At 45.4% G+C, this 27,002-nt stretch overlaps 2 protein-coding genes across 3 annotated transcripts; one reads left to right on the forward strand and one right to left on the reverse strand.

Annotated features, from left to right (window-relative positions):
* Nucleotides 1–1,555: 1,555 nt before the first annotated feature.
* ATOX1 (antioxidant 1 copper chaperone) lies at nucleotides 1,556–6,312 on the reverse strand. Its single transcript, XM_059483626.1, has 4 exons — nucleotides 6,184–6,312; nucleotides 4,858–4,933; nucleotides 3,459–3,615; nucleotides 1,556–1,767 (listed from the first exon to the last, which is right to left on the reverse strand). The coding sequence occupies exons 1-3, from the start codon at nucleotides 6,187–6,189 to the stop codon at nucleotides 3,482–3,484; spliced, it is 216 nt and encodes a 71-aa protein (XP_059339609.1). The 5' UTR covers nucleotides 6,190–6,312; the 3' UTR covers nucleotides 1,556–1,767; nucleotides 3,459–3,481.
* Nucleotides 6,313–8,254: 1,942 nt separating this feature from the next.
* G3BP1 (G3BP stress granule assembly factor 1) lies at nucleotides 8,255–26,835 on the forward strand. Of its 2 annotated transcripts, none has more exons than XM_059483417.1 (12): nucleotides 8,255–8,461; nucleotides 19,368–19,481; nucleotides 20,656–20,737; nucleotides 21,116–21,289; nucleotides 22,088–22,178; nucleotides 22,648–22,741; nucleotides 23,104–23,308; nucleotides 23,732–23,833; nucleotides 24,223–24,334; nucleotides 24,679–24,804; nucleotides 24,913–25,022; nucleotides 25,760–26,835. In XM_059483417.1, the coding sequence occupies exons 2-12, from the start codon at nucleotides 19,387–19,389 to the stop codon at nucleotides 25,964–25,966; spliced, it is 1,398 nt and encodes a 465-aa protein (XP_059339400.1). In that variant the 5' UTR covers nucleotides 8,255–8,461; nucleotides 19,368–19,386; the 3' UTR covers nucleotides 25,967–26,835. The 2 variants fall into 2 exon arrangements, with proteins under 2 accessions (XP_059339400.1, XP_059339399.1); XM_059483416.1 differs by having other exon boundaries at nucleotides 8,261–8,461; nucleotides 24,892–25,022.
* Nucleotides 26,836–27,002: the final 167 nt, after the last annotated feature.

Below are 27,002 nucleotides of genomic sequence, written 5' to 3' on the forward strand. Positions count from 1 at the left end.
GCCTAAAGCAGAGTCTGCCCTCTGCCCACACTGAACAACGAAGGTGAGAGCTGGGAGACTGCAGCCCTGCAGATGGGTGCTGGAGCTTCAGGTATGTGCATGAACCTCCTGGCTGGCTGTGGACAGAAACCTTTCCTTGTCTGCCTCAGAGATAACAGGCTTTACCCAAAGCAGAGCAAGGAGGAGGGAGCAGAGCAGCCAGGGCAGCGTGGGCAGCATAAACTGCTCCCCAGACACCAAGGACGAGCAGCTTGGTTTCAGCAAGATGGAGTGGGAGCTGTCCTGTGTGTGCACCACACTGCCCCTGGCCCCTGCCAGCCTGGCAGACAGCAAGTGCCACAAGGATTGTGGCTCCAAGGCCACTGTGCCATCCAGCTCCTCGCCAGGTGCCAGCACACGTCCTCCCCAGCCACCAGAGCCGAGCCACTGGCTCTGGCCAAGCCTGGGAGGAAGATGAGAGCAATAAATAATAACTGAGCTTGGCAAACACCAGCTCAGGGCAGCAAGGGCAGTCCAGGGAAAGGGATTCACTCACTCCCCCGGACCCTGGAGGGGTCACACAGGGCATCTGAGGGCATGGACACAAAGCAGAAATAGGTCTTGGTTCTGGGTCTTGGCTCTGGAAACTTCCTGCCAAACTAGGAGACTTTAAGGCAAGAAAATGAAGCAATGATGTTACACTTGTAGCCTTTAGCTTCCCTTAATTTAAACAGTAATAAAAAGTGTCTGTAGCGCATTCCTTGAAGTGCTTCTCCAGCCCCCTTCAAGTCCACCTAGAGCAATTAATCATGCTTGGATCAAAGGTAAAGAAGGACTTTGAAGCAGTAAACTACTCTAAGAAAGAATAAATTGCAAAATTAATTTCAAATTAATGTCAAAATTAATTTAAATTAGTTACAAAAAAATTCTGAAATGCAGAGTAACCTTTTCCTCCAAACTTTAGTTGTGTTTCCTTTCTGTAGAACAAGCCCTGTCACTGGTAGGTGTGGGAGAATCCCCCATGTGAAACCAGACAGCAGACTGGGACACACACATGCGATCCCTCACTGGGCTGAAAACCTGAATTAAATGAAAGCAGCAGTACAGTCCACAAGGCTGGTCACTGGGCCAGGAAATGAGAGACCTTGGATATGCCCACACCCTAATCCTTCCTCCATCCCTTCTGTGTTTCTCATCAGGCCAGGCATTCTCTTTTGCACACTTGTGCCTCAAGGCCACATTGAGCTCTAAAGGACACTTGGTTATCCTTGATTTACAGGGGCTGCTAAAGTCCCTTCTTCCCAGCACTTGCATCTCAAATGGAAAGTTTGTTTGTTCTGTAATGGAAAAAGAATTTCCAAGATGCAGATTCCCTGAATCTAAGTGACATTCAAGCACAGTTCTCCTGAGATGTGTTCCTCTGGCAGAGGTTGCAGTCAGCTTCTAAGGATAGCTGCAATTTCCTGGGAGACCTGTCGTGCATGGAAAGGGGAGTTTTCCATCCCTAAAAGCTGCCTCTTTCACAGAAAACCACTTAAAGCAGTACAAAGACACACAGGACGCACAGACACACACGGAAAGTTAAAAGCAGTGCCTTCATTTACTGTGGGACTAGAAACACCACACAACCTCCTCCCCCAGCCCTCTCCACTTCTGGAGCACAAGGCCCAGCTGTCTCCTCCTGCCAGCCCTCTGCTTTCTGACATCTGGCAAAGGTCAAATGACACAGCAAGCTGGGACACATGCAGACTGTTAAGCCATCTTTTTGCTGAAGTCATGATTGAGTTCCTGCAAAATAAATACATAAATGAATAAATGAAGGGGAGAGAACAGCAAGGCCCAGAGCAGATAATGTTATACAGAGATGCCCTCTGTCGGTCAAGCAGGAGGAGGGCCAAAGGAAATCCATCCAGCAGAGCCAAGGATTTGCAACTTCCCTCCCTCCCTTTATAGATGGGCCCCTAGAAACATTCCCTATGTGCTGTGCAAAATTTAAATTTAGTGGATTTTCAGCCTGACTGCTGAAGTGATCTTGCAAGGGCAGTCCAGCCCCCTGCTCTCCTTCGTTTTGAGTCTTAAGATCCTTGGATAAGTCAAAGAACTTCAGTAAAAATGCAACAGGAAAACAAAGGCATCCAGAGAAATGTTCTGCCACGCTGGCCAGCTGAACTGACTCACCAGCTGCCTTGATGTCTTATAAGGAAAGAAATGGGAAAACTGGGCCAGGAAAAGAGACACACCCCCCTTATGTGAGACTGACTTTGCTGTAATAGTTAAATTCTGCAGACAAATAGTCCACAAGTCTCTGCAAGCTGTAACATCCCTTGCAGTCAATACTAGGAAACTGAAATACACTGAAAACTATTTAAGATACTGATCAATTCAGAACAGCCTCCGTCTGATAAGTGGGGTTGTTATTTGATTACAGCTATGATTTTAAATAATTTCTAAGAAGCACAGAGAGCTTGCTCAAATGATACAAACTGCAGATTTTAAATCTGTTGTCAGCCTATTAAGCAATGCAGATCCATTGCACACACATCACTATCAGCTCAGCTCTTTCTTGTATCAATTTAATTCCTGCTGGTATAAATCCCTGATTTAATTTACTGACTGGGAATTAAATCAGCATGAACTGGTTTCAGTGCATCTGTGCTGGGCATTTGTGATGATCCAACTAGACCATTAAAAAAATGTCACTGGATCAGAAAGCTGCAGTGACAGAAACAAATTCTTAGGAGATGCCATGTAATAATTTTGCACACTAAAGAATGATACATGCAGTGAGTGGGCAGCCTTCTCCCACTTTATTCTTTTCACTGAAATTGAACCTTGTCTGCCAATATATTTTACAGTCAGCACAGTTTTGTACATGTCTTCATAATGCTGGAATTCTGGGAAAATTGACAGGCTGCAACCATCAGGTTGTCATTGGAGTAGACAGTTGGCCAGGGAATGTGTGTACTGGGAGCTATTCTGAAACCCAACATTTTACATCCAGAAGAGTACCAGGGAGCTGCTGTTTTTCCATCCTTAAGTGTAGGGGAGGATTAAAAGCCTTATCAGGAGAATCAGCTGTTGGAGGTCCTTGTGCTGAGAGCCAGCCCACAGCATCTCACACCCAAAGGGCTCTTTGTGTCCCATCACCCTCCCACCACTCTCTCTGCCCAGCTGTTAAGTGTGTTTGGGATTTGTTTTCATGCACAATGTGCTCTGGCAAACTCTGGGTCCATCTGGGAATGGCACAGAGACTGTGTTCTACCTCTCCACTACAGCCAAGGCTGGCATCACACAGGCTGTGCAGAACAGCTAAGGGGTCCCTGTGTGTGCTCCAGCTGCTTCTCTGACATGAGGGGTTTGCTGAAGCTGGACCTGCAGATCTTTTTAAATTTGAGCTTTCCAGGAAGATGCTGTTTTACTGGGAGAGCTGGAAAAAGCTCAGATGTCTCTCTTCCACACTGGGTACAGCTGGAATATACCTAGCTCCTCACACCAGGCAAGGCTACTGTGCAGACTTTTCCCCAAGGTAGGAAGCATTCTTTCCAGTCTTCTTGAGGGTTTCCAAGAGGGTGTCAACGTTGTGCTCTGAGTCAATGTACACCTTCTTGTTGGGCAGGTCAATATCAAAGTTGACACCTATGAGGAAAAGCATTTTGCAGAGTTAGAAGCAGCCAAATGGTGTAAGCACAGGGGAAACTCACCTTCACACATCTCTGCTCCCCAGGGCATCAGTCAAATGGACATTTATCTCCTGCCAGCACACTCTGACACCACCACCAGCCAGCAAAACCAGCCTGCTGTCCTGACAGCAGTGGTATGAAGGAAGTTAAATCTGCTCTAGCTCCACATCAGGTATCAGTCTCTGAACTGCTTTAATCTGCTCACTCCTCCTTGGATCAACACAGTCACTCATGTAGGAATCTGTGTAAGCTGAGTTCAAACCAGCCACTAAAATTTCCACCCAGCTCAGTCTGTGCTCTGGTTTAGTGTGAATAGGGTTAGGAAAGGCTCAGGACAAGATGCCTAAACTGGCAGTACCACCTACCAGCTGGAAGTAAAAGGAGGAAAAAGACGTGGATTTCTCTGTGCCTAATAAAGGTGAGCCACTCTCACCCCAGTGAGAGGAACTGGACATGCAGTCTCTATCCAGTTATGTATTTCACAAAACCTGCAGGTATGGATCAGCTTTGAGAACTATGCCTCATCATCACTGAGGCTGATACTGGCCAGCCTGTTGAAGAGTGATGGAGGTGCTGACAACCACACACAGAGACAATGGAATTGTCACAGCCTGGTAATGGGGTCTGGAAGAAGTTGCAAGGCCTTTGCCTTGGTGGCTGGAAGCTGCTCTCCCTCAGAGGGGAACAGGTCCACACAACTGACGAGTGCAGGCCAGATCCTTCTCTCTTGGAAATGCCAGCAAACAAAAGATGGGTTACAATTTTTATAATTTTCCAGGTGGTACTAAAAATAGGCTACACAGACAAGCACCAAAGGCTCTGCTCAGCAGCTCTTCCCTGTGACTGCTGATGACACATCTGGGGAAGCACCACGGACACCCCAGGCCTCCTTGGAAACAGGGCCAGGCAGGACATTCACCTCCCTTCCCTCTGGCAGCCTGAGCAGGGGTCCACAGTGTCCTTCCCCAGGGCTCAGGTGAGGCCCTGGTGACTCAGAGCCACCTGCAGCCATGGCAGCTCCTCCCTCCCTTGACACTTCTCCAAGGGTCACAGACCTGCAAACAACCAGTGACTTGTCACCAGCTAAGAAGCAGCCTCAGAGCAGAGCAAGGACAAGTCCCACAGCGTTATCCTTGAGGATGGAGGAGCCCAGGGCACTGCCCTGGAGCTGGCTGTGCCACAGCCAGCACTGACTCACCTCCCAGCCTGTGCAGGACACGGGTGACTGCATTGGAACAGCCCTCACAGGTCATGTCCACGAAGAACTCGTGTTTCTGGAGACAAAAGAGGCAGTCCAGGGTCAGGGAGAGCACAGCTGGAAATTCACCATGAGCACTCCACACCTGCCTTTTTCCTTGGAGAGGTTCAAAGCCTCCCAAGTCAAAAGGTCCATACACACACCACTAAGGGATCCTCAGCAAAACTGAGAACTCTTGGTAGTCCTCCCTATGGTGTTCTTGTGCTGTCCCCCACAGCATAATCCTGAGGCACCTTTGGAGATTGTGTGGCTACCTCAGAGTCAGCACAAATGGCCATCTCCATGGCCTCTGCTGGACTCAGCCTGTCCAGGGGACCCGAGGAGAGGCAAATCTCCTGCCTCAGCTACTCGCTGTCCTGACTTAAGTCTGTGAGGTTCTCACCTCATCCTACTCTTCTTACATCTACAAGGCTTCTGGTCCCCAACATAATAAAAACAAAAGCAAAACAGAAATTTAAAGGCCATTAGTGCTGTTTTCCCATCCCTCCACTCCACTGGGGCCCCAGCGATATCTTCACTACTTGTGATCAACACTGGGTCAACAAAACACTGTTTGCCTGTAACCAACCACTGCCTTCAACCTTTGGCACCAGATGGGTCCTAATTTCCTTCTCTTGCACGTGCTTATAACTTTCCTTTAAAAAGAAAAGTAAAACTATTGTGCCTGCAACCCATATTTCCTTCTATTCAGAACCACCCTGTGCCCCCTGCCACTGTGAAGCTAAAACCCTCTTGGGATCTTTCACCCAGGAAGGAGCCTGGGATGGAGGCTCCCATTAGGGTTTTTTCAGTGTAATTGCCACTTTCTTCAGTTTTATTTCCTAAAGGCCCTGTGTGCTTTGGGGCAGTGTGCAGGCAGGGGGGAAGGAGGATCCCATCAATGGTGCCCTTCTGTGTCTGAGCCCTGGGGGTTGGGGGTGGCCTGGGGTTTGGGGGAGTTTGGGACTGGGGGAGCCTTGGGGTTTGGGGGAGCTGCAGGATCTGGGGAGGACCTTGGAGGGCTGGGGGAGCCCTGGGGAACTAGGGGAGCATCGAGGAGAGGGGAAACTCTGGGGGCTAGGGGAGCCTCGAGGACTGAGAGAATCGGGGGCTTTGGGGGAGCCCCAGAGCCTGGAGAAGCCTCGGGGGATTGGGGAGCGCGGGGGGCTGAAAGAGCCCCGGAGGTCCTGGGAACCTCGGGGACTGCGGGAGCACCGAGGGTCGGGGGAGCCCTCCCTGCCCCGCCGCCCGCCACGTCCCCCGGCCCCGCAGCGGCCCCGCACCCACCGGCATGGCGGAGCCGCTCCCGGATCCCGGATCCCGATCGCGGCTGCGGGCGCGGCGCGGAGGAAGGGGCGGGCCTGCCCCGGCCTCGGGAGGCGGGGATGCCGCGGAGGGCGAGGGAAGAAGCGGTGCAGGGACTTGGGGTGGTGGCTGGGCCGTGTGGAGCTCCAGCACGGGTGCTCTGCTCGCCTTCAGGCTGGGGATCAGCACGGACAAAGGGCAGCGGGAGGGCTGTGAGGACAGCCATGAGGATGGGCTCCTAAAAAGCTCGTTCGTGTCCGACTTTTGAGGTTTTGAGATTTATTGGCTTGGGAGAGTTTCGGTAGACTGGATATTGAGGGCAGGAGGTAGGAGGTTTGGGGGAAATCTCTAAAGCAGAGAAGCAGAGGAGCATGTTGAGAAGAAGGGTCCTGGTCCTTGAAGATGTGTCTGCTTTTTTTTTTTTTTTTTTTTTTTTTTTTTTTTTTTTTTTTTTTTTTTTTTTTTTTTTTCCCTGGCGGTATGGTCCTTTTGAAGGAAAAAACTTGGGTCAAGGTGGAGGACCTGGGAGCAGGGAAGCTGGAGAGGGGGCAGAGCATCACATCACACCAGGGCTGAGGAGAGCTGGCAGAGCTCTGTGTGTGTCACTTCCCCACCACGTGCTGGCTCTCAGCATCTTCCCCTTGAGAAGCCCAACCTGTAGCAGGCAATGTAACCAGCGTGTTTCTTGTTTTCTGCCTCACCAGCTGGGGGTCTGGGCATTTCTTTTGAGGTGCACAGGATGCTGCTGCTGTACCGATGGTTTTATAAAAGGGGAATTCCCTGCCCCACTATTGCTCTGCAGAGAGATGCCATAGATCCCCCTGGCAGAGTTTATTCGGGGCAGGCTGTTGTGCTGGGTCACTGGGCTCACGTTAAACTTTGTAAAAGTCTGCAGTGCTGATTTATGATCTGGCAGATTGCAGCTTGGCTTAGGCTAAAAATAGTCAGAGGTATTGGGGGAGGATATTAATGCCGAGGGTGGCCCCATGCCAACCCTGTCTATCCCTTGCAAGGCATGGCAGGGAGGGGTTTAGGCAGCACTCAGGGATGTGGCGGTGGGCAGGAAGTAATTTTTATAGGGTGAAATCCATCTCTGAGTGCTTCATGTCATAGATACGTGTGGGATGGGATGTGACACAAACAAATGGAAAGCTATGGCTGCCTGGAAGCTGCTTAGCTCTGGCTCACAGCCTGCTCCCATTCCCTCCTGCTCGCCGGGGTCCCTGGACCAGCACCTGCTGGTGAGCAAGAGGATCTGAGAACTTCCAGGCCTTGCTCCTCCTTTGTAGGTGTGTTAGAAAATGCTGCTGCTTGGCTTCCTCTGGGGCAGACGATGCTGAGTCTGCTTTGCTCAGAAGCTGTGAGGGAAAAGCAGAGCTGGGTGAGCCTCCCGGAATGGGCAGGGGTCAGCGACCACCACGGTCAGCTTGGCGTGAGCGGCCGGGCTGGGTGTGGTGGGGGCGCCTTGGGGCGAGCAGCTCCTTCCGCCCACCCGCACTGGGGGTTTCTCTCAGGTGCGTGGGACAGGTGAGCCCCAAGCAGCCAGTGGAGACACAGCCAAAGCGGGCGGCCACTGCCTGGGAGTCCGCAGCGCTCGGCCGCGGGGGCAGGGCCCTGATTCGCTCCTCAGCCCCCTCACGACGCCCGCCGCCATGTTAGCGCCCCCTCCCTCCCTGCAGCAGGGAGCGCTGCGGAGCGCGGGACGCCGCCCCGCGTGGCGGCCGCCTGCCCCTTTAAGAGCCGCGGCGGGGAACTGTCCGTCATTGCCGAGCGCGCCCTCCCATTGGCCGCCTCTCCCCGCGGGGCCCGCCCCATCTATAACGGGGTTTACCACCACCTTCTCAAGGGCGCTGCAGTGCGGCTCAACCACACTGCGGCGTCCGGCGCGCGCCGCCTTGCGCGCCTGCTGGCGAGGGGAGCGTCGTCCCATTGGCCAAAGCGCAAATCTATCTGCAATCGCCCTCCGCCTATTGGTTCACCTGTCTGTCAATCACTCTCCCCGCCCCGCGGAGCGCTGCCGCATGGTTGGCTAGCTGAGCTGTCCGTCAGCTCTCCGCCCGCCTCCTCACGGGTGTGAGCCAACCGGCATCCGAGCGAGGTCGAGCGCCGCTCTCTGACTGGCTGGGCCGCGCCCGCTGGGATAGGCTGCGCGCCGGATATATGTAGCCGGCCGTAGAGCACGCCGCTGCGTGAGGCGCTTCTCGTCCGCCGGGCCCTGTGGTGAAGCGGCGCCTCCGCTCCCGTCCCGCTCTGCCCGCAGGTGAGGGGGTGGGGGGCGTGGGGAGACACCGGCGCGGCCGCGCCTTTCCCGGGGGGACCGCGGGCCGCACGCACCGCCCCGGCTCCGCGGCGCCCCCGGCTCCCAGTAGGCCGCGGGCCGTGCGGGACGGCGCTGCTGGCGCCCCCCTCCCCCTCATCCCGCCCGCTCCCCGCCGCGCTTTGTGGCGGGCGCCGGCGCCTTCCCGCCCGACCCGCGGCCGCGCGGCCCCCGCGGGCTCCGCAGCCTTCGGGCGAGCTCCCGGTGCCGCGGCGGCCTCGGAGCTGCCGGCGGGAGCGGTGCGGGGCAGGGGGGGCGGCGGGGGAGCGGCTGCTCGCGGGCCCGCATTGTGTGAGGCGAGGGGTGCGGGTCGAGCTTTGTTCTCGCCTTTCCAGGCTCGGAGGTTTTTTCGCTCTCCGCTTTTAGGTTTTGTTTTAGGCAGGTGGGGCCGGGGAGGAGCCCACCCGAAGGCCGAGGTGTTCCCGGTTCAGGGGGAGCTGTGGCTGCGGATGGAGGGGCAGCGCTGGCTGCTCGCTCGGTCCGGACCTGGGTATCAGCTCGGGGTGCCTCCCTTGCTGTAACTTTATAGGTGAAGGAAGTTAAAATTCCAGCAGGAGAGCGTGGATCTTAACCTGGTTTATCGCATGACCTTGGCTGAATCCGAGATTAAGTTAAGATTTAAATGCGAAGTCGTGCTTGTAATGAGACTTTCCAGCATCCTGTAAGGTCCCAGATGAACGTTCTGGAGAAAGCCCAGAGAAAAGGTTTCCATACATCTTCCAGTCGCTCCCAGTGTTGATCTGGGTGTTCTACGGCATTACTCATTCTCTGCGGGCTTACCTGGTGACCTTCTGTGTCAAGGCTTGCATGAATAGAATAAGCAGTCTTTACCAAAAAAAGGATTTTTTTGTTCCACCACCGGGGGAAAGCAGCATTTGCAGCACGCCGCCATGTTTCCAGTGTGTGCTATTTTTGGCAAGCCCCTGCTCTCACAGCCAGGAGTGACAGATTTGGGAAATCTGGACACTGCTATCAAGCTTTGGAAGCTGATGCTTCCAGATGCCATAAATCAAACGTGGCGAGGGGTGTGTTGGATTTTTTTTTTTTTTTTTAGCTAACAAAGCTTGTTAGATTGATGTCATAAAGGGAAGTGCAGAAGTTGACAGACAAAAACTGCATTTTATACCTTTCCTGATTTTTTTTGCCTTCGACCAAATCTTCACTTTTCTTATTCTCTGTCTGTAAAGAATAAGCCAAACCATTTTTCTAGATAGCTCTGTGATACTTCCATGATGCTGATGGCAGCATCTTCTCATCCTGTGAACTGATCTCACCTTTCCTGGAATGTTTCAGTCACCATATATAACAATGTAAAGTTGTGAGTTTAGCTTTTTTGTTGTAGTGGATGGTATATGTAGCTAATTTGAAGGTTGGCTGGAAGTGTTCACATGCTTCAAGTCTTACATCCTTATCTTTGTGATGGAAATCTCACGATCTTTTTGACAGCATCACGTGTTGCAGGGACTGGTTTGCTTAAAGGCACTACTGAAACCTGCTAGAAAGTGTAATTGTACAAAGTCTGTTAGGAAAGGAAATCAATGCTGGGACCTTTGCAAATGTATGCCATAATTTTATAAATATAAATATTTTTAAAAACCTTAGGCTTGTATACATCAGGAGTAAAGAGTGGCCCCAGTTCCTGACTGGGGTAAATTTGCCCTTTTTTTGCTAGGTTGTGTTAAGTGTGGACTCCTTAAGTTTAAGGCAGGGAAACATAATGAAAATTCAAGAAGAAAACCTGGTGGAGAGGACTTAGTCAGTGTGTGCCAAGCCCATCAGGATTTCTGTTGGAAATCTTTGTATTTGCAGCCTGAGAAACAACAAAAGGATTTGTTTGTGCTGTGATGGCAGGACCACTGCTCTGCTGCTCCCTTTGGTGCTGGCACCACAGCATCAGTAGAGTTCAGCACATCTGGTGGAGTTTGAACACCTGAATTTTAAACAGAGTCTTTAGGCACTCAACGAAACAGCAAATTCTTTGTTTCAGAGCTTTATTTTTCACATTGCACATTGTAAGGCAAACATACAGAGCAACACTTTACTGAAATGGAGATAAAGCAAAGGTGATGTTGTTTTAAGTACATCTTGATATTTCTGTTCAAAACAGTAGGAGCTGATGAGAGAGCACTCATAAAGGGGCATAAATGGCCTGTTAGAATTAGAAAACACCATTCTGGTTTTTCATATTAGCACCTGGGCCTTTTTGCCTGACAGGGCTGATGGCTGAAGAATGAAGGAGGAAATCCAAGCAGAGCAGGACTTCAGCAGGGTGGTGCTGGATGCTGTGCTGGCTCTAGTCTGCTCTGCCTGGAACAAACCAAAAGTGATAGTTTGCTCTAGAAGTCCAGGAGATTTTTATTATTTTTTTATAGGTGCCTATATAAAATCAGCTGAGTTAAAGTAGTTTTTTGATTTCCTGGGGTACCTACTAGTAGACTTGATAACCTTAAGCTACCCCATTGAGTAATTAGAAAGAAAACCAGAAGTGTGATCCTCAGGTACTGTAAAAGAATCCTTAAACCTTGCAGGCAGTGAGTTGTGCTGGCTTGAGGTCCCAGCTTTGCTATATTAAGTCTGGAGCTCTTCCAGGAGGCCATGGCTGGTGCAGAGCAGCTTTCAGAGCAGGACCTGGCTGCTGTCAGTTATGTAGGAGTGATCTGTGCTGAACCTGACTCCTTGCTGAGGCAAACGTGCAGCTCTGCTCTGCATTGCCCACCCTCCATTTCCATCTGCTCTGCCCTGTGCTGTTCCCTGCCTGCTGCTGGGCTGGCTGTGCTTTGTTTTAATGTAACAGTGCTGGGATGGGTCAGTCCTGAGTGCCAGGATACAGCTGATACATCAGGTTTAAGCCTCTTCTGTGACCTAAGTGGGTAGTGGTGAAAGAGTTGATTCTCTTTACAGTTCTCTGTTGCTTGGCATGCAGAAAATATTTTGAATCTTAATCTTGGTGATTCTAATCTGAGTGGCATTAAGCTTGAATTCCGCTGTAGTGTTGGTGTAGCTCAGGGTTCTGATCTGCCTCTTCTGACTGCTGATGAGTAACTTTTGCTTTTTTACTTTAAGAAGCTGCACTGGAGCCAAATGGAAAATTTGCAGACCTAAGAGAAGATGGCTGGACCTGCTGCCAACTTCATCGAGATGTTGGAGCAGCTCTTGGATGTCAAAACAAAACCTGTTCTAATGGCAAAATCACAGGGTCTAAGTAGCTGCTTTATCATGAAGTGATCTGGAGAGCAGTAGAGGCAGAAAGCAGACTTATTTCTTACTAAAGAAAAAGTAAACAAACCATTCAGCACTATCCTACTGCCCTTCAGGATGAAATTTATGTGTTTAAAATGTAATTTTGCAGAAAAACATTGCTCCTAACTGAGGGGTCAATGAGGTTAAAGTAAGTTCAGTTAGAAAGGCAAATCCTTCCCCCACATTTGAGAGCCTGTTTAGGATAATCTGATTTTAGGATTATTAAAAATGTAGGAATATTTCTGGGAATTCTCAAGGCTTTGCGTTTTCAGAGAACTCAGATTTTGTGTTCCTTTTTGTGGAATTTGTTTTTCCACAAAAAGGAACACAAAATCTGAGTTCCTTTTTGGCTTCTGTCAAATCACAAGGGCCACATGTTTTTCTGTATGCTAAATGCAACAGAACTCTCTTTTTGTGAGGCTATGAAGTGTTGCTCCTTAGGCTCAGGACAAATCACTTCAGTTTAATGTTACAGCAGGTAACTGCTGAATAGAAGTGAAGATTGGTATCAAGTAGAAACTTGGAAGCCAGGTGAAACAGCTTTAAAAAGGAAGGAAAAACCCTCAAACCCACACCATACTAGGGTGTGGAAGGGGAGGCAAAGTGTTTTAGGGAGGAAGAGAAAAGCCAAACACCTTGTTAAAAATTTCTTACTGTATCACTTAGTTTTAATGGCAGGTTTTTAGGGTTCTTCTGGGTTAGATTTTTTCCCCTTCTCTTGTAAGCAGAACCTGATTTGCTGTTTGTCTTTGGAGCTTTATGCTCTTAGCCACAGGAATAGTGTTTGGGATCATTTTCCTTACCCAGATCAATGTTCATCCCTTACTGTAGGTGTTTGCTTATATCAGGTACCCTGACTTACACTTCAGGTGATCTTTGTGTTTTTAATCTGCTTTTGAGTTTAATGCCCTGGAAATAACATTTCTCCAAAATTATCTCTTTTCTTTTAGATTGACTGAAAACATTAGAAATCTTCAGTTTGTCTCTTTCTTGCTTGGTAGAGCTGAAAAACACAAGTGCTGAATTTTGTCTAAGAAATGGCAGACTCCACCATATCCATCAACTTGTGGATCACACTTAGGTTTGTTAGCAAAAACACAGGCAGACTTCTACACTGACAGCTCTTCAGCAATTGCTGCCTTGTTTATTTGTGTTCTGCCACTGTTTGAAGGGCTGTGCATTGCTGCTGAGTAAGGCTTCCCATCTGCCACTGGCAAGCAGAGGGGTTTGGTACTAGCATGGGCAGTGCTGAATGTAATTCTGAATTAGTTTTTAATCTTGTGATGAAAACTTCTTTTTATTGTGCTTAAATTTTGTTTGAGTGGATGATTTGATTAGAAAACAGTTAAGCTTCTAACTTAATTTTTCTTATCCATGTGTTGGTGTGATACATGGCTTTTCTAGAGAGTTCCATGTCAGTGTGTCTCAGAAGGGGCTCAGGTATTGCTCTGCTTTTCTGCTGCATCTGGATAATTCAGCATAGAGAAAGCTGATTGCCTGAAAAAATAATATTTTTTTTTAGGTTCTAGTTCCCTGTAACACCTCAAGTATCTTATGAATGTAGGCACTGCCTGTCTTTGTAGGTTGTGTGGGTCATACAGTCGAGATGAGTCACAAGTGAAAGGAGAAATAACTGTGCTGTTTGACAGTCAAGATCCACGTTTTATTAGGTGTTTGGAAAATTATTAAAGGCCCCTCTGTCTGCATGATATGTCTGACACTTCATTCACTGCTTGCTTCTGGAAGTTCCTGGTGAATACATTCACCTTACAGACTCTCAGTGTTTCCTGGAGATGCTTGTAAGAGTTGAATGCTGGTAACTTCACAACTTGTCCCAATTTGATCTGAAAATATTTATTTATTGCATAACTTATCCCATCATTGAGCTTCCATTGACAGTGGCTACCAAGCATCTTGCCTCCTGTGGAATAGTGCTGACTTAAGATAACTTCTTCCAGGCTGAATACTTTGCCTCTGAATCTGTCAAAAGGCAGAAAAGATGAGCTGGTTACAGGTAGGCAGCTGCAATGGTTTGTGTGAAATACAGGCTGTGCTGCTGGCACTCTGTCCCAGTGACATTGTCTGCCTCTGCATCCAGTGGGAGGCAAATATTGAGACCTATTTTTTAAAGCAGATTAGTGTTTTGGGACTTCATCTGCCTGCTTATTTGAGGTGCATTTTCAGCTCTCTGTAATTTAAGCTCAGGTCAACAGCTGGATTGTTTTTGGTGTCTTTGTTGCCCTTGGATAGTTAAGGCTGTATTAAAAGAAGGGTATCTCAGTGGATCTGTCTGCAGTCTTTGTGTTTAAATACACATTTACTTATCACTCTTCTACTTGAGAGCAAGCTGGTGTGATATAAATCCCCAGCTGAGATGGGCCCTGGAATTTGCCATGGGGTGCAAGTTTAGCTTGTTCACTGTGATATTTTATATCATGGTTCACACAGGTGCCAGCCTCATGGTTTTTTCTTTTATTGCTTAGTCAGCAGCAGAGCAGATGCCAGTCTTGTAAAATGTATGGAGAGTTGGAATTAACTGCATTTGTTGTTTTGTAGTTAAACTTTGTCTATATTATCCCTCTTAGAGGCCTGCTGGTGTTTTCTTCCATTGCTTTAATTTTTTTGTCCATAACAGCAGCAGTAACTGCTTCTAGACCTGGTTATTCCATCTAAATAAATGGTCTGTGGCTTTGAGCATGCTCACCTGTTGCTAAGCAACTTGGAGAAATCCCAAATGACACTTAATTATGCAATCCCATTAACTATTGACCAGACCTTTAATTTCCAGCAAAATTGCTGTTTGCCACATTTGTGTTGTGTTGTGCTTGGATACAGACCCCTCTTTTCTCTGTAAGCTTCTCCTGCTGTTTCTTCAATTTCCAAAAAGCCTTTTTTAGTTAAGGAATTCACTGATACCAAAATGAGGGAGTGGGGTTGTGTGGAAAGTTTGATAGTCTGAAATGATGTTTTGGCACCCTGTGAACTCCACCAGTTTGTAGAGGTGGAAGGAGTGGAGTTCAGATGTGAGTAGCCAAAGGAGAAGGGGTGAGCTGTGTGTAATATTCCACTCAGGACTAGAATTGTAGGAACTTTGGGTTTCTTGAGAAGGTTCCTTGTATTAAAATACAAGTAAAAAAAAATGTAATTAAAGATGGCAGAGAACAAAGAAATGAGGCTAATGTTAAAAACACATCAGAGCCTGTTGAGATTATGATTCAATTTTAATTTGTCTTCTTGTTTGTTCTAACTTTTTTTCTTAGCAGAAGTTTAAAATTGCCACACTCTGGGAAGTGAACTTTGGGTTTTGTTCCTTTGGCTTCTTACATCAGGCCAAGGAGCTTTTGCCTGGGTTGTCCTGAGAGCCCCAACATCCTGTGATGAGCATAACACACACTTCTGTTGTGTAGGAAGTCCAATAGAAGTAACATTCAGGCTAAACTTGCCCGATTCAAATTTTTTTTAAAAACCCAAATCCACAAAAACCCCAAACAAATTGAGTTGGGACAGCAGTGATTAGTTTGCTTTCACCACGTTGCAGTTTGGTAAGGAAATAATAACCCATGCTAGATGTGAGTGCTGAGTCCATTTTTCTGAGCACTAATATACTAATAGGTTTTGTGGGCCTAAATCTGAATTTGCTAATGTGGAATTTACATAAATGGCTCTAATTTACATAACACTATTTCAGAAATTGAGTGCCTGACATTGATTTTCTGCCAAGTGGGAGCATTGTGACAGATGGTGGAATTTTCCATCAGCCAGGTGATAACCACTGTAAAGGAGGTATTTGTCTTCCTCTAAGTCCTTGGCTTAAGAAAGGGGCTCAGTTATGCTGCAGAATTGTTATAGTGTACTTGTTAAAATTGGATTTATCCAATTTGTTTTACATATGGGATAATATGAACACATGATTATGAATGAATCTTAAATAATCAGATTTTCGGCTTTTCCTGTCAATTTTCACCCTTTCATCATTATGTCAATTGACAGGAAAATGTGTGGATAAGCTTTTATCAGGAGTAGCACAGTGACAGTTCAAACTGTTCAAATAGCATTTGGTGCTATTATGTGCTGTGCAATGAAAATGTAGTATGAAGTATTAGCAGTTTTTTTGGATCAGGGAATAGTGGAGTAGTAAATTGCTCATGAGTGGTAGGGAGCAAATGCTCTCTGAGGAGATGCTTGGCTTCCACCATTCAGGTTGTGCTGGCTGGAGAACAGGAGCAGATGGCAACTGGCAACGTAGCAGCAGGTGCAGCAGCAGTAAAAACAGATTGTTGTCCTCTGATTAGGTCATGTAGGTCTTTCCCATTTCTTTTCAGATCTGCTTGAGAACAACTGGGCACTCAGCAATTCCTCTTTTCATGGTAGGAGTTAGTTCTGATAGATTTTTCACCCTTAGCAGGAGGGAAGTTCTTTTATGCATATTTTTAAGCATGTAAATATGACAGACCTAATCAAGCCACTTCACTTCCAATATTTTTTGAGACCAGCACAGAAAGTGATGTGTCTGTGGGTTAATGTGGGTGAGGGCTTTCACTGAAGATCAGAAATGTGAGAGCTGTTGGTGAATCAGCTGTTGAACTTTGAGTGCTGCAGGAGGATTTTGCCATAATGTGAGAATGTTTGGCTTTGTACATTGGTGTTCTAGGAAGCACTCGAAAATAATTCTCAGAAGAGCCCAATTCATCATTTATCAGAACTGAATAGAAAACCTGCCTATTTACATTTGTAGAAATAAGCTTGAATTCCAGGGAAACTGGAATTCACAAAGAAATGAAGTGTGCCTCCTGTCATTCTCCAAATGATGATGTGGTGTATGGTGGGACTGGCTTCCTGGCTGTAAACTGTCAGCACAGAAGCAAATTTTTAACTCTTGTGCAGCAAAGAAATCCTGCCTTGTCAGTTAAGCTGACTGGAGCTAAAAGTGCAGTAAAAGTGCAGGTCCTGTCACTCTGCCATGTCTACTCCCACTGCTTTAGGCCTGGCCTGCTCCTTCTAGAGCTTCACAGGTACTCAGGAGGAAACACAGTGGGATGAGGAAGTCAGCAGTGGTAGTCACCACTTAGCTGTACTTTACTTTTGCTGGGTTCTTTTACTGTCTGATAACATTTTATGGGGATCTCATTTAACGTGCAGTAGAAGGCAGGAGTTCACCTCTTGGGGGTTTTTGTCACCTCAGACTGTGCTGTGGGTGTTGGACATCTGTATCTGTAATAAATTACATTTTGAGTTCAGAGGCTTCTGCAAAACCACAGATAGTATAACCTTCCTGAAATGAAAGTGGTTTGCAGAATCTGAGCATTTTCTGCAGGCCAGACCCAGCCATGGACTCTTTCTTCCTTTCTGCATGGTTAACTCTTGAAAGTCCTCTAACAGCTGAAAGCTCATGAATGTTTTGAAAAGCCTGTTTAAGTTCTAGGTCATATTTAATCTTATTTTTTCTGCACATTATAATGTAGGTAACATTTCTTTATGTGGTGATGATAGGCACATTTCCTGCTGAAAGAAAGGGAGTTCATGGGCACGTTTTCTGGAGCTCACCAGATGTTTCTTGCTGTATTTAAACCTAGAGAAAGGTGTGTTTTAAAATAGAATGGGAAAATTTCTCATTTTTTCTAGACTTAAAAAGATGGTAATATGTGATTATATTAAAAGCAGAGCAAAACACCTCAATGTATACAAAATTATGGCTCTGCTGTTGTGCCTTCTGCCTTGAGTCTTAGCTGCATTCCTGCAGCAAAGCTGATTGCAGTTCATTCTGGCCCCTGCTGGGAGCTTGGGTGTGATGACATCCTCAGATCTGTTACCTGGATGTTCTGACAGTGTGGCTAAACACTGCCTTGTCCCTTGATTACCATGTGTTGGGTGTTTGACCATGGCCTGAGATAGATGAAATTTGCCAGGTTCATTTGGACTTAGCTTCACCCACACTGCCAGCTTCCATGGCATCTTCCTAAGTACATTAATCTCTTTGGGGCTTAAAGCTTCTGTTTTGCATTCCTGGTCCATCCAGCAGTGTGGTTGTGATTTCCTTTGCAGCTCTGTGTATGTTGTGTTTGCAATTAACACCAGCCTGGTCACCTCTGTCTCCTGAAGCTCTGCTCTCTTGTCAGTTTTTGGTGTCTAAAGAACAAATTCTCTGAAATTCACTAAATACAGTGAGTATTAAATGTTTAAGATCCTTGGATGAACTGGGATAGGGTTGAGTACAAGCAGGTGGGAAAGCCACTCTTTTTCTTTCCCTTTTGCTATGTTTGAAGCATAAGTTGTGGGCAACTGAGTTTTCTCAGGATAGGGGATGCTCTTGGGTATTGTGACAAGAGAAAGCTTGTCCTGAGACATGCCTGGCTTGGCACGAGCTTTTGCAGACTCCTTCTGGATTATTCTATGCTAAAAGACTACTTAGTTTGGCTTCCTTTTTTTCCTCCCGTTCTGTGTTCTGGCTGTGACCCAGTCTGGGTTTCCCCCCAGTCGTTGATGCCATCATTTCTTGTCACTATTTATAGTTATCAGTATTAAATAAAAGCTGATAAATGATCAGTGATTCCTGAATTGCTTTTTAGAGGGCTCAGATGAGTAGTGTCAGTTTTGACTTGCTTGTCATACCTGGAGGATGTGCATATGGAATTTGAATACCATGTGGTTGGGAAGAGGGCTCTGTAGTGAAGGAGACGGTTGCACCAATCAGTAGAGAGTGGGGGCTTAGCAAACTGAGTGTGAAGCAGAAAATCTGCTGTTGGTTCTGTATTTGGTACCAAGAACATGGCCTGCTATTGGTGCTTATCCCTGTGAGTTTAAAACTAGTTTGAGTGAGTTTGAACAGTGTTTGAGTATTTAATAACAAGGAAATGTGGGAATCTGCTCTGGTTTGAGCTGAAGATACCTGTAATGTGTAACCAACCTGCAAATACTTTATTTTTGTAACTTACAGCTCCATGGAAGGTAGGTAGAAGTACCCAGATGGATTTGTCCCTGGGCATGGGTGGTGCTGTTCACTTGACTGGTGGTCTGAATTTAAGTGAGAAATGACTTGCTGAGATTGGTGGAAGCAGGGGAAGAGCAGTTTGTGTTAGTTTGTAGCATAATAATTTTAATATAATCTAATATTCCTGCAGAGTGCTTGACACTCACAGCAAGTAGCGCTGTGCTGCTGATAAAAATAGATTGGACTTATTCTGACCTTCTAAAAATGCCCTTAATACAGTAGCACAGGCTTTGCCTGAGAACATCTGACTTTTAATTCTGATTGTGAAGTCAAGTGAGGTAAGTAGAATTTGGATTGACTGTAAATGTCTTAGCCACTTAGCAAATCCTCTTGAAGAACCTTACATGCTTGCCACCTGCTTTTTCCTGAGGATATGTGGGATGCTTAGCTACTGGCAGGTTATGAGGCCATGCAGCCTCTCCCATCTCTGGTTTGGTACCCAGGAATCCTCTCCCTGGCACCAAAACTCTGATGACTCTGAAAACACATTGCTTAAACTGCTTACAGGGTAAAACAGTCCTGGTGTGTGCTTTCCACTGTGATTAGGTGGCTTATGCGATCAGGATGAGAACAGCCATTTGAAATGCTCGTGGTTTATGGAGCTTTTGTTTTTTCCCCCAGTTTTCAGTTGACCAAAGAAATGGTGATGGAGAAGCCAAGTCCCCTGCTGGTCGGGCGGGAGTTCGTGAGGCAGTACTACACCCTGCTGAACCAAGCACCTGACTATTTGCACAGGTAAAGCTCTGCTGCACTTGGAGCTGGTTTTCTGGGTGAATTTCTTAACTTGTGTGTTAAAATTGGTGAATGATCTTATTCCTGTGTCTTAGTTTGCTGAATTTTGTCACTTAAACTGATTTATTCAAGATGCTAAGCGTCGTTTACTTTTGATTTTGTTCAGCTGGGTTAAAAGACGGATAATAAAGATTACAGGAGTTCTTTAAATATCTGAGTTCTGGTTCTTGCTGAAATGCTGCTTGCCACTTCTGCTTGTAATCAGTGTAAAGTGAAGTTGGAGAAATACCACTTAGTTGACTATTTCTGTCGTTTTTGGCTTGATAAAATGCCCTCTCACTAGAAGGAAAGATTGAATAAGCTTTGTGCATGTCTGCTGGTCTCTCTTGGGAGTCACACCAGCTCTTTCTTAAAGGAAAATAATGAAATTGTGAATATGCAGCAGACTATAATCTATTATCTAAACAAATCAGTCCTGTTTGGTGTGACAGGTATCCTTCTGAAACTAGTCCAGTTTATGAAGAGACACTTCATTTTGTTGTATTTTGATAAAGTTTCTGACAACTTCCCCCCATCCAGTCTCAGCAACAGTTACTCAGAGTGTTTCTCCACTTGGGTGAATAGCTGGCCTCATCCCTGTGGGTCAGGGGACAGTTGACTCTGTGCCATGGAATCCATTCCAGTCTTATCTGCTGGCAGAGTCCAGTGCCATGGTGCTTGGGGCATTTCAGGTGGTAACCTCTCAGTTCCAGAAAGGAGGATCTACTTGCAATATATTTTTTACTGTAAGAGAGCAAAACAGTCCCATTGCTCCTTGCTCAAGCTTGAAATCAGAACTTGAGAGGGAGCCTTCAGCATCCCAGATGTTCAGGGTTTTGTTTTGGGGACCTCATGCAGAAAGAGGATAATGGGATTGGATCATGAGCTCTCATGAGACTTGGGTTTTGGTTGTTGGTGCCTGGGTCTCTGACACACCTGAATGCTACAGCTTACATTAGAAAATTTTGGTTTCCCCCCACCCTCTGATTAGTAACAGGATTATGAGATTTTGTGGCTTTATTCTGGTGATTCAGACAGGAAACTTACTTAAAAGTGAATTATTTGTACTGCACTCTAATGTAGAGGCTCAATGTTCTTACACAGCAAAGCTTGGCATTAAAATATTTCTTTCCAACAGGTTTTATGGAAAGAACTCTTCCTATGTCCATGGTGGCTTGGATTCCAATGGAAAACCAGCTGACGCAGTCTATGGGCAATCTGTAAGAACTTCTAAATAAGAAAGCTGTTCTTTCCTTCTATTTTGTCACCTTATGGTTGAGAAGAGAAATGTATCCAGCTGTGACTGACCCACACACACTGTTCAAGTGCTTCCTGTAAAAAAAAGGAAAAAAAAATGGGGAGGAAAAAACCCTCTTGACTGTAGACAGCAGTAGTTAGGCAAAATGTGCTTCCTTTATAGAAAGCTTATAATGTAAAATTGCTTGCAAAGCAAACTTAACAAGCATCTTGCCAATCTATCTCTCCAGAGTTAGGGAATGTGTCTTAAACCAGTTTTTATGATTTTTCTTTCTCTGAAAGCTGCTTACTTGGCAGAAATGGCTTCTGCAGCATAACCCACGTGTACCATTCTTTCCTAGGATATCCACAAGAAGGTGCTGTCACTGAACTTCAAGGATTGCCACACAAAGATCCGTCACGTGGACGCCCACGCCACCCTCAACGACGGCGTGGTGGTGCAGGTGATGGGGGAGCTCTCCAACAACATGCAGCCCGTGCGCAGGTTCATGCAGACCTTCGTGCTCGCTCCTGAGGTGGGTGTGCTGCTGGCACCACTGCTGAGCTCTGGCTGCCTCAGGGCTGTAATCTCAAGGGTTAGACTAGGAACGTTACTTGCCACAAAATTCAGCAGTTACGTTCTGAAAATTCCTTTGGGAATCACACTACTTCTGTGTGATTGTACATTGACCTTGGATATCGAAATCAGTTATAAATATCCTGACTTTGGACTCCTAGGTTAGTGCAACACTTTTTTTTTCTTAAGCATATTAAAATTATATTGTCTTTGATTTGCTATCCTAGCAACTGTTTTTTTACTGAAAAAGGGGTAGTAGAAAGAGGGAAATGCTTCCTGTCACTTTGAAAATATGGGTTCCAGATTTTCTTTTTCATAAAGTGCTGACTTAGCATTTGAAGTGGGATTTTTAAATAGACTTTTTTAACAAAGCAGTTCACAGAAATGAAAATGATAGTGAAAAAGGAGTGTTGCAAGATCACTCTGTTTGACAATATGACTTGGAGACAAAAATTGATACTTTGAACACCAGGAAGTTGTTAATCACACTTCTTTAGTGTTGTGAGCTATTGGAATTAAAAGCACTTCAAAAATTTTTTTTCTTTGTTCCATCCATACCTAACTTGTTAAGAGTGATGTGTTTTTAGTTTCTTGCTTTCCCGCCCCACATAACATTATTTTCTTAAAAGAGGCAAATTTGGATTAATCTTGTGGGAAGGACAGCTTGCTCAAACCTTTCTTGTTTTCACATTATTTCAATTTTTAAATTACTGGATTGTTGTAATTGATTCAGTTCTTCCCTTTGATTTGTTCTTAGGGCTCTGTTGCAAACAAGTTCTATGTCCACAACGATATCTTCCGCTACCAGGACGAGGTTTTTGGGGACTCTGATACTGAGCCTCCAGAGGGTAAGCAGCAGAAATTTTTGGATGGTTCTGTTGGTGTTTGGTTCTGGATCTATATCAACATTCTATTCCCAGATTAGATTTCATGTGCTTGTAGGTTTTTTCCTTGCCTGTGGTTCTTTATGGTCCACCAAGGAGTTGTGACATGCAGATGATTATTTTTCTGGCATAATCTGTTTCTATTACAAGAACTGTAAGACTTATTTTGGCAGTTGCAGTCAGATTTGTAGGTTATAAATCTTGTTCTCTGAAATACTTGGAGCACATTTTTTAACCTTGGTCAAAACTGAATAACCAAAGCGATAGTGGAAATATACAAAAATGTCTGTTTCATGTCACATCTCAAAAGTGCTTCTTGTGTGTTCTTTGGCAGAAACTTCACCTGTATTTTGTGATAAGTGACTTGTGTTTGAGCCTCTTACTAAAGATGTGTGGTTTTTTTTTTTTTTTTTTCTTTTCTAACCTTATTTAGAATCAGAGGAGGAAGGGGAGGAACCTGAGGAAAGACAGCAGACACCTGAGGCTGTTCCTGATGATAGTGGTGCTTATTATGAGCAGGCTGTCAGGTAATAATATATTTATAGATGAAATCAGGCATTCTGTGGGACAGGCTGCTTGTAGAACAGGTCACATGAATTTATTGCTATTAATAGTTTTCTTCTGACAGTCAAAAAAATTCTGTTTATTGATCAGCTGAAATTAAAATGCTGTTAGACTGAACATGGAGACTGGATTTTTTGTTTTGCTGCTTCATAGTGTACCAATGCAAAATGTGCATCCTTGTGCAATGTGGCCTTATTTGGCCTTGTTCTTCCTGTCATATGTCATGAGCCTGACTTCTGTATTGCATAAGTAGCACTGCTTATCACCAGTAATAGAATAAATACAATAACACCTCTTTCCTGCTTTATGTGCTGCTGTGTAATAGCAATGACATTGAGGAACACCTGGAAGAGACAGCTGCAGAGGCAGAGCCTGAGCCAGAGGCAGAACCTGAACAGGAACCTGAACCAGAGGTGCAGGAAGAAAAGTCTGAGCCAGTATTAGAGGAATCTGCTCCAGAAGAGACTGTGGAAAAGAGTCCTTCTCCAGCTCCTGCTGATCCAGCTCCTGCAGTGCAAGAGGACTCCAGGGTAATGACTGTGGATCTCTCTTTCCTCTAATGTGGTTTCATCAGTGTGGCTCTCCTGTCTATTTACACAGCTTTATTTTTACCTGGGGATTTTTGTCACTTCTCAGTGTTAAGGAAGGTAAAGTAGACAGATTTGGGTTCAGGAATGCAATACTTTGATTAACCTTGATGTGATACTTGGTGTTTGGTGTTGGGCCACTGCTGTGTCCCGTTTCAACTCTCCATTGTCATTGCACTGAGTCTTTTGAATTTAAATAATTTGAAGGAAATTGTGGGGAAACTGCTATTGGCTGGCTCCTGATTTTCAAGTACAAGTTAAAATTTGTTCCTGGTATCCTGTGTCTGTTAGCTGTCCTGTCAGTAATAAATTTCAGATGGAGATGTAGTTAGTTAATATCATTCTGTTTTGTTTTTTTTTTTTAAGACATTTTCCTGGGCATCAGTAACCAGCAAGAACCTTCCTCCCAGTGGGGCTGTCCCAGTATCAGGAATACCACCTCATGTTGTGAAAGTACCGGTCTCACAGGTAGGAATCCAGCATCTGGAGAAGTTTAAGTACTAAACTGGCTGACAGGGGAAAAAGAGTGAAATCTGCTTGTTTCTGATTTGACTTCCCAGGCCCCAAAGACTTTAGCATTCTGTGATTCCTGGTAGACTTTATGAAGATGTTATTCCTTGGTTTTTGGGTTGAGAATTAATTTTTACTCATGGAGGAAAACAGGGAATGTTCATGGGAATGCTGCTTGCTTTTAGCATATAAGCCATCATGAGCTAACATGTGTTTTAGTCACAGGTGGAAAAACCTATTACCTTTTCCTGTATTTTTTTATTACCAACTTGATAGTGAGCTCTTAAAAGCTGAACCTGCTGGTATTTCTGACTCTCAACTGTTCACTCCTTTTTCAATTGATGCAGCCCCGCCCTGAGGCAAAGCCTGAATCCCAGACCCCCCCTCAGAGACCTCAGAGGGATCAGCGAGTGAGGGAGCAGCGAACGAGCATCCCACCTCAGCGGGGTCCTAGGCCAAGTAAGAGGAGCTGCAAAGAAGCTGGTTTCTGTGCTTAAAGGTTTTGGAGAAGCAATGTGTTAATTGAAGCTTTTAAAATATCATTATTTTTGTCAGTAAGCACACGATTTTTACTCAAGTAAAAATTCAAGCTTGGCCTCAGCCAGGTGATTAAAAAGCAAATCATTACGCACATGCTAGTGTAGACTGCTTTCCTGTTTTGTATATGAATGGATAGACAATGTGAATTGATTCTTTCTAATGGTGATAATTCTGACCATGGCTTGTTTTTCTGTTTGTTCTTGTTCTGTTTGTTTTTTCTGTTTGTTGACTTTTCTAAAATCAGTTTTGCTTTTCTCTTGAAGTTCGCGAGGGTGAACAAGGCGATGTTGAAACCAGGCGGATTGTGAGATACCCAGATAGTCATCAGCTGTTTGTTGGGAACCTTCCCCATGATGTGGATAAATCTGAACTTAAAGACTTTTTCCAAAGTAAGTTGGTTTCTTTGCTGCTCTCTGAGGGGGTGGGGGTTGCAGCCATGGGCGTGGCCAACAGAGCATTCTAATGTATGACCCAAGAACTTGGCTTTTCTCTTGCAGGCTATGGCAATGTTGTTGAACTCCGCATCAACAGTGGTGGAAAGCTCCCTAATTTTGGGTTTGTGGTGTTTGATGATCCTGAGCCGGTTCAGAAGATCCTTAGCAACAGGGTAAATAAATTTCCAGGCAGTGGTTTTTGGTCTGTTGACAACAGACAGTGTTTTTCAGCTTAACAGGAAGAGAATGTACTTGATACCTTTAGATTTTTTTGAGCATATTAAAGTAGATGTGATGTTTTTCCCTCCTATTACCAAGATTTGTGTAGTCTTTGTCATTGAAGTAGCTTGTAGGAGCTCATTACAGAGCCTTTTTCTAGTGGGAGATTGCTGAACACAGGAAGTGTATAAACAGCTTTCAGGAGGACAAGGTAGAGAGAGTCTGATTCTATGGATAAGTAGAATCTTGTTTGTCAGAGGCTGAAAGGAAGAAGCTGTATTGGTGTGCACACTGAAAAGAATTTTGCTAACAAAGGCAGGAGGTACCTGCTCAGCCTGTCAGCAGTGATTGCTAATGCAGAATGTGTGTCCATGCCTGCCTGCTGTGGTAGGCAGGGACTCTGGATGCACCCTCATAGCCATGCAGGGAGCTTTTCTGAAACCCATCAGAATGTTCTGTGTTCAGCCTGAGATGGCTTTTCAAGGGTCACTCCTTCAGATCTTTAGTTCTTCTACTAAAGCCCCAAGACTGGATGCATGGTTTTGCTATTGCCATTGTTTAGTAGGTAATCCTAAGACCCTTCAGTCTTTCATGGAGAGGAGGATATGAGACAAAGTTGCAGGAACCTGCTTGACCTTGAAGAGCTCCTGGTGACCCATTAATGACAGCACCTTCTGTGCTTCTGTTGCAGCCCATCATGTTCAGGGGAGAGGTGCGCCTGAACGTGGAGGAGAAGAAAACACGAGCTGCCAGGGAGGGTGACCGCAGAGATAACAGACCCCGTGGACCTGGAGGCACTCGTGGGGGGCTGGGAGGTGGGATTCGAGGGCCTCCTCGTGGAGGAATGTCCCAGAAGCCAGGATTTGGAGCTGGAAGGGGGATCGGGCAACGCCAGTGAATTCATCGCGGATGTTGACGTGATGGTGCAAACCCTTTTTCCTGCAGATTTGTGAATTTCAGCCTTGGGTATCTTGGAATGTGGCCCTAGCCTGTTATAGACTGCTACGTTTGATACTATTTTGGCCCCTTTTTGTTTGTGTTATGGTTCTGTGATTTATTTTTTTCTAGTCCTTGTCCCAGATTCCAGCTTTGTGGAACAACGTTTTAGGAAAAGTGGATTTTAAAAAGAAAAGAACTGAATTTTCTTCTTCACCTCAAACTTACGGACTGATTTTTGGTTTTTTTGGTACCAGTGGTTTTTCCTAAGGAATGTCTTTCTTTTTTCTTTTATTTTTTTTTCCTCCCCTCTTTCTAATGAATTTGGGTGCAGTCAGCGGAATAATATTTCACGTGCATGCATTCAAGAGCCTGTAGGAAAACATAGTTCTTGGCAAGTATTCCAAGGGCAGAAAAGCAAAACTCTTGGTGTTTCTTTGAGGGTCATATGAACATCCTCCGGTCTGGAGACATTGCCACTTGAAAAAATTGACTTTCACCTTTCTGTGGCGCTGTAAAAGTGGAATAATGGGTATCCGTAGAATCTTTTTTCCTTTTGATACATGATCACAGCAAGGAATTCGAACTACTGTTTTACCACTTTGAAATTTTGGATTGTGGGATAGGTTTTAAATGTCTAGAACTTGACTCTTCAAACACTTTTCCTGAACTTGTGAAATTTTTTATTGAAATAGGGAGTTTTTTTCATGTTTAGTTTGTATTTGTATAAAAAAAAGCAAAATTGTTGTGCCTTCTATTTATCTCTCATTCCAGTTTTGGCAAATTGTTTAAAAAAAATAAAATAAAAAAGGTCTAGATTTGCTTTATCAAGTCAAGAGTATTTTGGAGTTTGTCCAAGGGGAAGAGGCTCTTCAGTCACTAGGTTTACATGGTAGAGGTGGTTGTAGCTAAAGGTCTTAATACCTTCTGTGCATCACTTTGCATTTAAATTATTGAAAACAAATACTTCTTGGATGCAGAAGTAAATAATTTGAACT

This window comes from Ammospiza nelsoni, chromosome 16 (assembly GCF_027579445.1).
Source record: "Ammospiza nelsoni isolate bAmmNel1 chromosome 16, bAmmNel1.pri, whole genome shotgun sequence".
In the NCBI taxonomy this organism is placed as follows: Eukaryota; Metazoa; Chordata; class Aves; order Passeriformes; family Passerellidae; genus Ammospiza; species Ammospiza nelsoni.